At 26.8% G+C, this 16,069-nt stretch overlaps 1 protein-coding gene across 2 annotated transcripts in view; it reads left to right on the top strand.

Moving 5' to 3' along the window:
• Nucleotides 1-16,069, top strand: part of LOC129618758 (probable serine/threonine-protein kinase DDB_G0282963) — a 92,061-nt gene that overhangs the window by 50,556 nt on the left and 25,436 nt on the right. The window contains exon 4 of one of the 2 annotated variants that reach the window (XM_055533723.1): nt 8,311-8,390. In XM_055533723.1, the coding sequence (XP_055389698.1) occupies nt 8,311-8,390 (80 nt within the window). Of the gene's footprint in view, nt 1-8,310; nt 8,391-14,869; nt 15,276-16,069 lie in introns of those variants that run through there. The other variant, XM_055533724.1, reaches the window with a different exon arrangement.

The raw sequence follows: 16,069 nt of genomic DNA, 5'->3' as shown, positions 1-16,069 counted from the left end.
AGGCAGGCCAGCCTCTGTAGCTTTTCCAGCTTGGCCCGCACACCCGCCCGCTGAGCCTTACGGCACCATACAATCGACGCATAGGTGACGATGGGCCTAGCAAGGGCCGTATATAGCCACAGTGCTATCCTGGGACTAATACTAACCATTAGGGCTACAATACAATATCCTGGACTACAATACTAACCATTAGTTTGACCCAACTTTATTTTATATACGTAAGTAATTATAAATCTTGATTCTAGTTCCGTTATATTCTTGTTTTTGTTAATTCTATGGATTTAATCTGATCTAGCTCAAAACAAATTTTGAAGTAATTTTCAAATTCAAACTCTTCAATAAATTTATAATTTGGCAATTTCTTCTTTTTGTACAACATAATCTACAAAAGAGCGAATCAGCACTTTACATATTACATTTATGGTTTTTCTTCATTTTTATCTTTATAAGCTGATACCCAACCTTCTATTGCATTTTCAACAATTATACTACGTTCGTATGTAATTAATATTATTAGATTTATAAAAAAGAAAAGTTGTTTTTAAAATTGTGTACATTTAAGACAAAATTATAAGATTAAAGACTGAAGTGAGGAAATTCATATACTATATATATGTATATTAGATGGTCAATAAAGTTATTCAACTACGTTAATTGTTTATGTGTGCACGGGTCACAGTAAATTCAAGTTTTTTTCGAACATATACACAAATGCACATATACATACATACTCGTATATAGTTTGGGTTTAAAACAAATAAAATATTACTGTTGGATTTCAAGTCAAAAATTACTTTATGTTCTCCTTAATACTTATTTATGAGATTTCATTTTATGAATTTTGATTCATTTTTAAGGCAGTATAGAAAATGCTGTAAAGTTCATAATATGTAGGCCAACATTGTACATACCAGTTATATTTGCTAATCTTAACAACTTGTTTTGTTTTTTTTTTTGATTATTTTAATATTTTTCTACAGTCGATAATGTTAAAAAGTACAAGTATAAGAAACTTCAATTTTTTATTATTTTATAACATTTTATTTTGAAAATTTTTTAGCACATTTCCAATACGATTTAAAAAAAATCCTATCTATTTGATTGTTTTTATATTTGTCTGTCTTTCTTTCTATTTCGTTTTCAAAAAACTTTTATAGTATTTCAAACAGAAAATTGAAATTCAATACAATTAACAATTATTTGAAAGGAGAATTAGAAACCGGAAACTGTAGACCATATTTCTATAGAACAAAATTTTTCTATTTTCCTTCGGCTTCAATTTATGTCAAAAGCTGAAATAAAGCTAATTTCGACTAGTCTTATATACAGTATGGTAATGTAATAAAAAAAATTCAACAAAAGATACTTAATCTGTTCTTTTAATGTTAAAGACAAATGTGCTACTTTACTAGCGTTTAGTTTGACCCGTATTTATTTTCTTTCCCTTTTCAATAATAAGTTAAGTGATGAAAACCAATTTTGCATATCCAGTTGTTGTTGAAAGCACACTTCTCCATGGTCTTAATAATTTCACACATATCGGTCTGTGCGTGCACGCGTTTATCTCAAGTTCGACTGAACCGATTTTGATGAAATTTTGTATGTGAGTTTAATTTGGTTATGTGACGGATTGGTCAACTTTTGTGATCTATCAGAGCTTGGGAAGTGGAAACTCTTCCAAGAGCCACATTTACATTTTTCTAGGTAAGTTAACTAAAAGCTAACTTGCGTCCTTAAAATTTCACAGAAGTATTTAAAAGGCATTTTGATATTATTGTGCAACATATTTGCTAAACTAGGCAATATACATTACGGTCGGTTATGTGCTGATTACATCAGATTTTTTTCGCTTGTAAATAGTTTTTGTGGTCAAATTAAAGAAATTTGCTTTTTTGAATATCATTGCTTAGGATTAGTACTTTATAATGCCATATATATCTATCAGGTCACCAAGCTACCAAGCTCAGAGAGCACTACATATTTTTTTTTAAATCTAAAATCTAAATTTCAAGAAAATCGGTTGGTGAATTCCATCTGAATGCATTAAAAAAAAATGCAATTTGTACCGCAGCAAGGTTCTTGTCTTTCAAATGGAAGTGTACCGAATTACAGAATAAAAATTTTTGAAAATAAATGGAAAAAAAAAAACAAAAAAAGTAATTTTAATAATCTAGGTGACTTTTAAAACCATACTAAATAAATTGCGAATCACAAAGAGAAAAAATTTAAAAGAGTACAAAAAAAAATAAAAAAATATTTACAACGGTATACTTCGAAAACATAAAACATTAAGAATTGCTTTTGTAATTTTTTCCGATTCAAAATTTCGTAAAATATTTTCAGCTTGGTGGCCTAATAGATGTATATGGCATTAGTATTTCATTATTTTTTTGCTTTTGCGGTATAAAAACTGGTAATGAAATTTGAAATATTTTGATATTTTTTTTATTAATAAATCAACCTCGTCTCAAACTAAAGCATATATGGGTGATAAAATTACAAAAAGGTTGTAAATTATACGAATATAAATCATTAACTGAAATTATATCCCACACAGTGGACCGAGCTACACCAATAACGTTTGCAATTCTGCGAATGCTAATACTTGGGTCGCGCTAAATTAAGGACAATATTGCCTCTTCCGTAGTATGTCTTACTTGGTTTACCCTTGTTGTTTCACATCTTTGGAATGCAACACTTCTGCTTTCACGCAATCTTCTAAAAGTACGTGAAAAAGTTCTTGTATCTGGAACCCTTCTTCCCGGGAAAAGTTATTTGTATAGCTCATAGGCTTGGTTTTGATTACCTTCGCATTGTCCATATACATATATCATATCAGCTAATTCACTATTGCTAAAATTTGAAATTTTTAAAAATTACTTTCGATGTTTTCAATTAGAAGAACTAAAACAAAGTAATTAGGCAAATTAATTAAAATTAATTAAAATCCTATTTATACAAAATAAATGATAGGCTTAATAATATTAAACAAAAACAATATTTTTTAAATAAAATCATAATAAAATATATTTTTTCATATAAGGTACCAGATGGCCATTAATTGCGTTTTTGAAATAATAACATAGTACTAAGAAGGGTCAAGGTAACTTGGGTTTATAATCAATTTGTTGCAAAAAAAGCTTATTTTTGTTGTTTTTTTTTTTAAGTTAATGTTAAATTTCTCTAGTAGACACGATATTCCTGAAACTTTTGGAAATATTTTGTAGACAAATAAAAGTAATGCAAATGTCTTTCATTTCAGAAAAGAAAAAGTACATGTTAATAATGCATGTTGTTGTAATACTTACATATGTATATTTGTAAGTACATGTTGCTGTGTAACAAAGATTAAAAAAGAATCATTTTTGTTTGAAAAATACTTTGTTTTCGTTCATTTTCTAAGGTTTTGAGCTCAGTTTTCGCCTAATAGACATGTTATTTCTAAAATTTTCTCCACATTTTGTTATATTAAAAAATCTGATGTGATCAGCAAATAACCAACCGCATTGTGTATTGTCTAGTTAAATGAAAGTGTTACAGAATATTATGAAAATGTCTGTTAAAAACTTATTTCCAATTTTTAGGGCATTAGTAAGCCTATAGTTAGCATACCTAGAAAAATGTAAATTTGGTTTTTAGTAGAGTTTCGCTTTATGCTACCCTAATTCCCTGAAATGCTCGCCAGTTATTTTCGGTAACAACCAGAACTCAAATATCAAATTTCAAGAAATTCTATCAATTCGTTCCGTATATATGATGAAAAATGTAAAATCGGCCTGCAGATCAGTTTTCGAGCCCTGATCTTTCCAAAAAGTTTACATGTTCATTGTTTTAATACGAGGAATTCAAATATTAAAATTCAATGAAACCGGTTGATTATTTCTATTTACATATATACACAAAAATGTATATTAGGCCTGTAGTAAACGTCCAGTTACTGATGCCTGATTTGTTCCAAAAGTTAGGAATTTTCGCGGACGGTCGAGCAAAGTCAAATATATAGTTTCAAGTAAATCGGTTGAATATTTTCTTCAAAACGGAAAGTCAAATACTCGTATGTAATTTCAAGTAAATCGGTTGAATATTTTCTTCAAAATGGTGAAAAATGTAAAATCGGCCTGCAAATCAGTTTTCGAGCCCTGATCTTTCCAAAAAATTCATATGTTCATTGCTTTAATATGAGGAATTTCAATGAAATCGATTGATTATTTCTCTTTATATACACAAAAATGTATATTTGGGCTGTAGTAAACGTCTGGTTGCCGATGCCTGATTTCTTCCAAAACATTGGAATTTTCGCGGGCGGTCGAGCTAAGCTTATATATAAAATTTCAAGTAAATCGGTTGAATATTTGCTTCAAAATGTTCAAAAATGTAAAACAGGCCCGCTATAAAGCTATATTTACTTCTACTAAAAATAGTTTATTTACACTTCCCTACTATGGAGAAGTACGTTCCCACCGAAAACTCGATATGCAAAATTTGTTGCCATCATATAACCTACCTATTGTTTACACAATACGGTCGGTAAAAAGTGTACATTAATTTCACTTTATTCGTCCATGCGTCCCTTTGTGTGCCTGTTAATAAAACTTTTACATCTTTTAAGATAGAAAGTTTAAGTGTTGCACATAAATATGCCTTGAAATTGTTACCTATCCCCCTCTCTCCGTCTAAAGCTTATAGCCCAAAATTCGTTGTGGATCCCGTTTTGTTTTTCAAAGTCTGAAATTTTGGCATCTTTTAGACTCTAATAAATACATAATTTATATCGTTTAAAGGATTTTTTTTTCTCTCTCCTCTTCTCCCAATTTATCGCTTGAAATTTATAAAATTTGAATTTTCAATGCCGTATTTTTGGAAACTGCATGGTTTCACAAATTTCTATAAAAGCAAAAGGAAAACAAAAATGCCATTAAAAATTATAATTATTTTCCTTAACTTAGTAAATTATAATTATTAACCTTAAGTAAGTATTACTTAACCATCCAACTCAATCCTTAGCCTCACGATTTTCTAATATTTTTTTGTTTAATTATCCTAAAAATATGCAATTAGATGTAGTAAAAGCACATTTTTCACATTTTCAAGGGAAAACTGTTATATATATATATACAGATGTAAGTTCTTATGTACATATTGACCTCAAATGGTCATTATGGTTATCTATATGTATGTTAATTTGGTTATATAAAAACAAAAACAACTACAACCTGTTCATTTTAATATAGGTATATATAAGTATGAAATATAAAGGAATTATTATTCGCCATAATTCATTTACATGTATTTGAATGTGTTGAAAAAAAACTATTAAAAAAATTGTTCATCATTTTTATTTTTCCATATAAAAAAGCCTACTATCGACAAATGCAATTTTAAATGAAAGTTTTAAAATTACGAAATACCTTTACTACAATACATGTACATATAATTTTATGTATGTACATACAAATAGAAAATAAAATGCAATCGTAAACTTTTAAATTTGACATATCTACTTACATAAGTACATTGTTTACACATATATGTGTTTATTTGTAGATATATGTATGTATAATCAAATACGTGATGTAGATAGATAATTTTCTTATGAAAAATAAAAAACGGTTAATGACCAGCAATGGTTCAAATTAAATTTTCACTATATGCAAAAAAATAAATAAATTTTAAAAGAAAACAGGTAGATTTAAATTTCACTGAATTAAGGAATACTACAGCACTATACTTATCTACATTCATATGTAATTGTTACAAAGAAATTGAAGACAGAAATTTTAGAAAAGAGCGGATTGCAAATATACAGGGTGATTCAGTAATCAGTGACATAAAGTATACCATAATTTAAGACATCGAAAGTGAGTAAAATTTTTGTGCAGAACTAGGTGTGAAATCTTAACGGAATTTTCACGAAATTTCTACTTGCCCAAGTCCTTTTGCTTATAACTTCGTTTCCGAAAAAGTTGGAAGCTTCAAATAAACAGTTTTAGAAAGCGCCAGTACAGGGCTTAAAAGCAACAGATTACTTGACTTTGTATTTTATGTATTTTCGGAATAATTTCGGAAAGAAGGGAAAAATTAGATTTTTTCCAAAGATCGAATGATTGGATAAAAGAACTTAGGCAAGTAGAAATTTCTTGAAAATTCTTTAAAACACCTGGTCCTTGGAAACCGTTAAGATTTAACACCTAGTTCTGAACAAAAATTTTACTCATTTTTGATGCTCTAAATAATGGTATGCTTTATGTCACTGATTACTTAGTCACCCTGTATATACATATATGTATAATGTAAAGAATCACATCCTCAATTGGTATATAGAAACTACCCCAAGGATTTATAAAATCCTAAATACTTCTAAGAAAAAAAAGTATTAATTTTTAGCTAAACACGACGCAGTTGCTGAGATATGGTCAAACAATCCTTATAGTCTTATGGCGCGTTCTTGAGCATACAATTCCAATAAATGTTCATCATCTTAAACTTTTGTTAAAATTTGGTGAATTTTGCTTTATCAGTTTTTGATTAACCTAGCCCTTCAGTAAGCAAGAATAATATGTGTAATATGCATAATATGTACATATATTTATATCTATATGACGTATCATACATATTACGAATTTTTATCATTGTTGTAAACTAAACGGTAAATTTATAAATCTTATTAAGAATATTATTTGTAATTATTTGTACCGTGGATAGGTCCAAAGCACTAATTTTTTTATTGTTAGGTTATTTTATCATAAAACATTAAAATTATGTGTGAATCTTCATGTTATGTATAATTTTTATAAGCCTAGTTTTTTTTCTAACAAGGTTTTTTAATAATTATTGTACCCCTGGAAATAGTTTAAGACAAAGAATAAACTAATGCGTGATTAATTTAAAAGTTCCATTTACAATTATTCGGGCTCTATTCTTAAAAGTCATAGAATGGTTTTGTTCATTTACGTAATGTGTTTTTTTCTATGCAACGGTTACGAATAAATGTTTAAAGCAGCTTTTAAATTATTCTTATACAATTGTTACTATTATTCTAATATAAAATGCTTGCATATATATAATCATATATATATATATATATAATATCATAGTACAAATAATGGTTGTTTACCTTGGACTCGTTTTTATCTAAAGGAAAAAACACACGAGACTCGTAGTAGGTTAATAGAATGTTCAGGTTATTGTCCGCTATAAGAAAATTTAACTACATAATATCAATTATATAAATGCATATGTATATACGTCTATTTTTAAAAAAAATTTGAATAAAAATTTTTTTGTAAATTTACGTACCAATCAAATTAACATACATAGTAAGTTGTAATGTAAATTATTTTAAACGATTATTTAAGTATGCATAGCTGTGTGTTTATTCAAACTATTGTTTGTAAAATTATTTTATTTATATCTGATTGAAATAAAAATTTAGATGTAAATTTATCATAATATGAATTCATAATTATTATGAGTGCTTGTTTACATACTTACTTACTCTTAAGAGCAAAAGTCTACATCTATAAACCTTTGTGATGAAAATTTAATTTGATAGTTAATTATACAGTCAATGTCAAAAGTTTGCGTATGAAATTATTGCGAAGACTTAAAAATATTTTCATAAATCGTTTCCTTTAATTCAATAATTAACTCTACTGCAAGCAAGCCGCTGTCTTTCTGCGTTCGCAAAATTTTAAAAATGCTTATGGTTTCATTGCAACAAATAGTTAAAAAAGGCCATTTTTAGGGTTTTTGGTGGGGGGGGGGGGGGTATAACTTCTAGAGGGGGGGAAATAGGTAAAAATTTTGTTCTACAGAAATAAATTTCTATTTCAGCTTTCTATCTTCAAGGGTGTAGAAGAATTGTAAAAGTGTCCACGGTCGGACGGACGGACGGACAGAATGAAACTAATAAGCACTTTTTTTCAAAAAATTTTTGAAAAAGTGTTAAAAAGAAAGGAAAATGGTTGTGATATTTCTAACTTTAATTTCAATCTATTAGTCATCTTCAAAGTATTGAAGTAGGATGTAATATCCTAAAAAATGAAGGTTGCCAAAACCAGCCAAGGTTTTAATAACTTTAATACTTAGCTTGTATTACAACAAATAATAAATTCCTCATTCTGTTTGAATTTTTAGCCGTTTCATTTAATAACAAATTAATAATACAAAACAAAATTCTTCATTTATTATTTTAGTTCTACCGCAAATAGTATATAAAACAAAATATTGTTCTTCTCTCCTTCTATTATACTCTTTATTATAAAGCGTTAACTAAATGTAATTATAATTAATTTCTTTTTAATTATATAGATTCAACAAATCGTTTGAAACGCTCATCAACATCTGCTGAAAAAAGTTCAATTACAAAAACACCTGGACCACCACCAAAGGTATGTCATTTCTGTAAACCATATTTGTTGAAAATAATTATGATAATTGATATAATTATAACCACAAAATAAGAAAAAATTGTAGTAATATTTAGCTTTTAATTGCGTTTGGGTTTGCTTTAATATAAAACTATCATAGCTTTTATTAAAGTTTTTTTTTATTAAAACACATTAACAATTTTGGTTTATGGTAAAGAATACATATGTATAAACAAATATGTATTTAATGTTACGAAATCACTGTACCCATATACAAATTACATACATACTTAGTTATAAAATTCAAAATGATTGTGTTTTTGTTTGTTGGTTAAAATGCATGTATTCATTAAAATTAAATATATATTATTTATGTATGTAAGTACATGTACATGTATATTCATTAGTATTGTATTTCGAATTGTATAGCAAATGCAATTGCAATAATGCCGGTCATAAGTTTAAAGTTTCTTGTTTTAAGTTTCAGTTTAAAATTTCTTGTATATATCAAATTATTATTGTTGCATTTTTCATTGTGAAAGTAATGATAAAGTTGGAATATTGAATTTGGTTTTTTTTTGTGCAACTAGAAAGTCAAAGATTCAATTATTTGTATAATACAACATTTTTATAATTTATAATAAAAATTCGAGAAATTAAAATCGGTGGCATTAATTGGGAAAAATATGATTTTCGTATAAAAAATTTAAACATTGAAATTGCAGTTATTTTTCAAAGAATACATTAGATTAAATAAAATAAATAAAATTTCTATACATAAAATTTTTCGTAAGTTCAGAAAGAAGGGTAATGAATTATTTTAAGTTGATGAGGCTAAACGATGTATTTCGAACCATAATATTGTTAAATTAAAGCTAAAGTTTGCTTCAAATTTTTGTCAATCAAATGTCTAAATTATGTAATATTATGGTAGTTGCGAATTTAAGTGATGGTCGAAAGATTGAATGTAACCAATTTAATTGAAAAAGTAAATAGAACTATAGAAAGGAACGTAGACAATAAATTGCCCATAATTTCTTTATACCTCTACTGTAGTTCAGTTCGTATCGCATATAGAAATTGGTTTCACTTCAATCAGCATTTTGTAGTATAATGTTTTTAATTAATTTCCAATGATATTTCCATAATTTTTAACCTCACACTGAGAAAAATTTTATCTAAATTAGATATTTTTTATAATCAGACCAGACTATATAGAAAATCACGACAGCCACACTTTATAGCTAATTTTCAAATAAATGTATTTTTTACCAGTTTATTTTTATTTTGAATATAATTTAAAGCAGTTCTAGAAATATAATTTTCAAATTAGTTTTGCTTTTGAACCGTTTCAGAAAATAAATTATCTAGTTTGAGTAATAAATATTTCTAAATTGGCTACAATAATGTCGTGTTCGAAGGGTATACTAAAGTATGTTCGAAGGGTATACTAAATTTGCCTTACCGTTTGTAACGCTAAGAAATAACGGTGTTAGATATAGACTCAAGTGTATGTTTTTGATCAGCGTCAATTTCTGAGTTGATTTAGCTTTGTCTGTCCGTCCGTCCGTCCGTCCGTCCTTCCGTCCGTCCGTCCGTCCGTCCGTCCGAACGATAACTCAAAAACTAATTGAGCTAAGTTCACCAAATTTTCACAAATGATTTATTGTAGTAAGTGCCAGAACCCTATTTAAATTGGACGTGATCGGGGTACCGGTTCGGGTAGCTGCCATACAACTTCAAAATTTATTTGGCTATATCTCAGAAACTATAAAAGTTGTGGTATTGAAATTTCACACAAACGAATATATTAGTAGGGTCAATGTGTCTTATAAAAGTCGTTGAAATTACTTGGCTCGTTCTGGTACCTGCCATACAACTTCAAAAGTTATTTGACTATATTTCAGAAACTATTAAAGCTATGGTATTGAAATTTCACACAAACGAATATATTAGTAGGGCCAATGTGTCTGATAAAAATCGTTGAAATTACTTGGCTCCTTCTGGTACCTGCCATACAACTTCAAAAGTTATTTGGCTATATCTCAGAAACTATAAAAGCTGTGATATTGAGATTTCACACAAGTGAATATGTTAGTAGGGCCGATGTGCTTGATGAAATTCGCTAAAATTTCTTGGCTCTTTCTGGTAGCTGCCATACAACTTCAATAGTAGTTTGGCACAACCAGTATTTTGAAAAACACATTGTACTGAAATTTTGCATAAATTAATATAGTAATACGGCAACTTAAAGTCATAGTCTGCCCCATAGTTAGTTATGGCACATTAGTTATTCGCACATAGGATAACGAATTCGTACGGGTATCACAGAGTTGACAAGGTCAACTCTATTTTTTTCTCGTTAAATATAAAAGCGTGTCTCAAAAGTGTACACTTTATTTCATATTTCAATATTACTTAATGTATATTTTCACATTAATATTACTTTATACTATTAGTGTATTATATATTTTAGTATAAAAAATAATATATGAGTAGCTCTTTGCAATATTTATAGTTCCCTTTTTGAGATAATTAATATTTACTTGGTACCTGTACTTTATTTACATTTTTGTATATTATAAATTTATGACATATGTATGTACATATACATATATTTACTATTTAAAGGAACTTGTGAAAACTATTTTATTGCTAATATTTACATATACTTACATATGTACGTATTGGTATATTGCAACAAGTTTAGCATCATTTCCATGGCACATTACAAATAAATTCGTTCCCATGTGCTAATGTTTTTATTTGAATACCGATGAACTTGTGTTCTTCAAAACATTTTTTATTCAGCTATATTTTATTTTGTAAAACAATATGCGCTATTGCCAAAAGAGCTATTATTAGATCTTTATTAATACATTTATATATCAAAATTGGATTACTTACGAAATGGCTATGCATTTTATCCCTTTTAGCTTTATTTTATCCATATAATTGAAACAATTATAGCCCGTTTGACTATAAGAAACATTGAAATACGTTTATGTCATAAAGATAAAAATTATTTCTAATTTGAGTAAAAATATCACGAGCTATAAAATATTTTATTTTCAAATCAGAAATATGACCTTCGAAATGGTTTATAGCCACCATTTTGATCCTCGTTCTTTAGTTTGGTACCTTCACCAACTTTAGAATAATAGTTAAATGGTAAAGTTCTATACTGGAATGTAAATTCTAACTGAAAAAGTATTAGCTTCTAACTACAATATTTTATTCCCGAAATATGTTATTATTTGAAGCTTTTTTAGTGAACAAAAATCCTGAAAACCTTTAAATTCATTAGGCTTTGTAGAACAGTTTTAAAATTTAAAAAGATATGGTAAAGCAATTCTATGTAATAAATTTAATAAAGTATAAAAATTTAGCATTTAGACGTAAAGGTAATGAAAGGAAGAATAAATTTTTAAGTTTTTGAAACTTTTTTTCAAATTTGTTTGAGTGCGGGTTAAAAAAAGTTATAATATTGAAACAAAATCAATCTAAAGCTAAAAGAAGACTATGTAACAAGGACTATATAATCTCACATTAACCAAAGAAATACCTATGAATGCAAAGCCATTTAACAGTTTGCATTATCAGAATGTTACACAACTTTTGTTTTTTATATGCAACAGGTAAGCACTGTTATGCATGGTTGTACTTGTTCATGGTCTCATTTGATTCTCATTGCTAAAAATGTTCAATAAAATTATAAAAAACATTTTTTCTGATTGTCTCAAAAAAAAAAAAGAAATATATAAATGTAATAATTAGACGTACCTACATGTTTTATAACTATAATAAGCATTTCATATACATGTGTATATCTGTGTAGTTGAAAACTAAGTCTAAAGGAATTTGAAAGACATTCATTTATTTATCAGATCGTTTGATATTCGTTAAATATACATTAGTTTGTTTTTTTAAAATGCTGCATAAAGTAGTGCGGTCAACGGGTGGATATTTAAAGATCTTGTTCGAGTTTTGATTCAAATTTGATCTTTTCCACACATGCGCTCCTTGTATTAGTTTTATAGAAACTTTATGTGTGTGTATATTCGTTATATGTACATACTAAAATCTGATAAGGCAGTGAATTTAGCTTGAAAAGTTCCGGACGAATAACGCTATAAGTGATGATATATTTTTTTCTTATAACAAAACTTAATATTTATTAAAACAAACATATGTAAGTATAATATGATAATATTTTGTATGAATGGAAAATCTCTCAAACTTTCATCAAAGGGACCCTTAGCATGTGTAGTTAGTAGGATATCTTATTTATTGTATTTTGGATTGCAACAACAAAAATGTTTAACCGCGAACTTATTTTAATTTTTTCTGAAATATTCCTTTCTCACTTAGGATTTGCGAAATATTCTTCTTCTTACTCAGGATTTACGATAGATTCATCTGCTGCATCTATCCTATAGATGGAGGTTTCTTAATTTTAAACTAATAATCATCCTTCTTGATAATTGCAATTATAAATATGTATGTATCTATTTTAAGTTTTTGTTTCATAATAAAAAATCAATATGAAAAAAATTTCATTTATTTCACAAAATGAACACTTCATTTATTCACTTTCAAATTCATTTTATTTGAAATTTTACAATGTATATGTACATAAATTTTTTTTGAAACTTGTTTCTTTTGGTCTTAATAATGCTGAAAATTATTGGTGATAATTTTCTTATAATTTAGCTTTTAAAGCTATTAATGTGCTTTCGAAGCTATTTATGAAATATTTCAAGCATGTTTAAATTATGGAACAAATAAATGAATTTATTTTACAACACGTTTCTTTAATCCATTTTACAACATTAAATTAAAATGGAAACATTATTGAAATTGTTAACATGGACACAAACCACTTGGTTTTAAAACTAGTGTATCAGCAGAAATAAGTAAGAGATTATGAATTGAAACATTTTTAGATTAGATGTCGCTACGTACACCAAAAACAAGTTTTTCAGAAACTAAAAATTAAAAAGGGATTTTTTTTCTTTTGGGCACAAAATAAACATAAAGACAATAAAAACAAAAGGTAAAAAGAAATAAAAAAATTGAAACTTTAATATTTTGAGGATTTTAAAAAAATATTTAAATAATTTTCAAAATGATGTTGATGATTTTGATGCTTATGATGTTGATTTCCATTTTTTTTAATGAACAATAATATTCTTTATTAATTAAGAATATTATTTAATAAATAATTAACATTTTTTTTAATGAACAATAATATTAAAAATAAATAGGTATCTGCTAGAATTAAGCATTACCTAAAGCCATTTCTTTTTAAGATAGGTTGTAGTAGTCTGAAACTTTTGTTACTTTTAAGGTACTAATAAAAAATTTTTTGCAATTTTATCCCTTCGCAAGTTATCATCTCTCGAAATTTGTAAAAGTCGCATTTTTGACAGCACATTTTTCCGAAACTGCAAGTTTTTTCAAATTTCTATGAATGAAAGCTAAGAATAAATGACGCAATCAACCCTTGAATTCGAGCATTATGTTAACGCCTCTATTTTTTTCCAAAAGCAGTATTCTCAGTTGAAGAATTGCTACCTTAAAAACCATTTAAAGTTTTAACCAACTTTATTAATTTTGTCAGCTACTTTTAATAAAAAATTTTTTTGATTTGTAAATAATTTATTTTGTTCATAAAAAAACAAATATCTACATATATGCGAGTGTCTACATATGCTATGACAAAATGTGAAGATATTAACGCAGTCAATACTTTTAGTAATAAAAAAAAACAATAGTGTCTATTTGAAAAAAATGTTGAAAATGAAGTTATATGAACTGAATAATTTAAAGCTTTTAAAAATTTTTGAATTATATACTTATTATAACTACTCGTATGTGGGTATGTGTATTTCTAACGTAAATATTTGTACTTGTGTTTGTATTTTTCATAAATATACGCACACAAAGAAACGCTTTTTATTAAATTTTTTTAAGGGAATTTTTCAGTTTTTTAAAAGGAATATTGGTGCAAGTCGTCAATTATAATTTTACTATTTGGTTTTTGTACTTATTTGAATATTTTCATATATTTTGAAAAGTAGAATTTAAAAAGCTGAAAAGAAGAAAAATAAAATGTTCTCGTTTTTTTATATAAAATTCTAAGTCTATAAAATAGTTTCTGGTATCAGTTTTTTTTAATGTGTTCTCATCAGAAATGAAAGAAAAAATAAAACAATCTTATTAATGACAAATACAATGTACATTAATATAATTTATCTTGAACACAAACCAATTAAAAAAATATTTTGGAAAAAAAATTGAAATGAAATATAATGGTATGAAATGGAACAGATAGTGAATTGTGGAATTCATTATTGACATTTTTGCTGTTTTTTACTTATATTCGAAATTCATTTTCAATATTATTTGTTCTGATGACAGCTACATTTGGCATTTGCACAAAAATAATTTTTTTCTTTAGTTTGATTCACAAGCAATAAAATGAAAGGTGGTGATTCCTATTGAATTTTTTTTATTCAGTAAAAATGCATTTGATTTTAGAAATATATTAGATTGTACTTTCACAAAAATAATTTCTTTTTATTATTTTAATACATTCGAATAAATATTTGTGATATATGAATTTAGAAAAAAAAGAAGTATGTTTTTTTCCGATCAGATTTAAATAAATATCTGAGTACATTGAATTTTACGATTTACCTACATGTTTTTTGTGGATTTTCAATAAATTAAAAAGACTTAGTCATCAATTAGAAACCTAATATAGATCAAATTCGAATATACATATGTATACGAATGTATGTTATTGCATTTTGGTTTATTCAAAGTGATTGAAAAATCCAAGGACTTATTACAAAGGATTAAATGGTACCTACCTAATTGATTGTTCCGAAGATTCATCCTGTAAGTAAAAAAACAAAATTACATTTTATAAGTACCTATAAGAAAAGCAAATGAGTCAGTATCTTACCCATTTCTTTCACACTCAATTTCATTTCGATAAACGTATGTATATAGTTATGTAGGTATGCATATGAACCTACATACATACTATGTAAAATAATTTTACAGATGTAAAAGAAAAAATTTTCAAATCATAAGAATATTGTCACCTAATTGACCTGAATTCCAATAATGGTTTTATAAGACTTTGATTAGAAATTTGATTTTCTTTTGTTTGAGATAAAAAACTGGTTTTTCAATGTTTTCAGAGTTTTTATAGTTGTAAAGTAAGCAATTGTTAAAACTAAAAGTTTAAACTTTGCGGTTAAATCTATGTTACTATAAAGGTTATAATGCTGTTTCTTTTGTTTGCTTATTGTTTTATGTTATTTTAATATTGCACGTTCCCACCTATCTATGTAAATGTATATTTCCATATTTATTAATGTACATTATTATGCTGATACATTTCTCTGGATAGATTTCCATCGTAGATATTTAGTGGATGTCAGAAATGTTTATTTTTATTGTTGCAAATTTAATTCTTTGCACGTTCAAATTCGATTTTTTTTATTAATAACGAATTAGGTAGGTAAGTACCTACCTACGTATGTTTTTTTCTATTAATATTAGAGCATTTTTACTTTTTATAAGAAAAAGTCATAAGTCATAAAAGGTAAAATAATTTTTCAGTTTTTTAATACTTATACATAACTTATCCGACAGAGTGCAACCAGCTTAATATGAAATTTAGT

Source organism: Condylostylus longicornis, unplaced genomic scaffold (assembly GCF_029603195.1).
Source record: "Condylostylus longicornis isolate FDR11 unplaced genomic scaffold, ASM2960319v2 ptg000010l, whole genome shotgun sequence".
In the NCBI taxonomy this organism is placed as follows: Eukaryota; Metazoa; Arthropoda; class Insecta; order Diptera; family Dolichopodidae; genus Condylostylus; species Condylostylus longicornis.
Note: the sequence above shows the minus strand (reverse complement) of the source record. Positions and strands in the feature narration are given on the sequence as shown.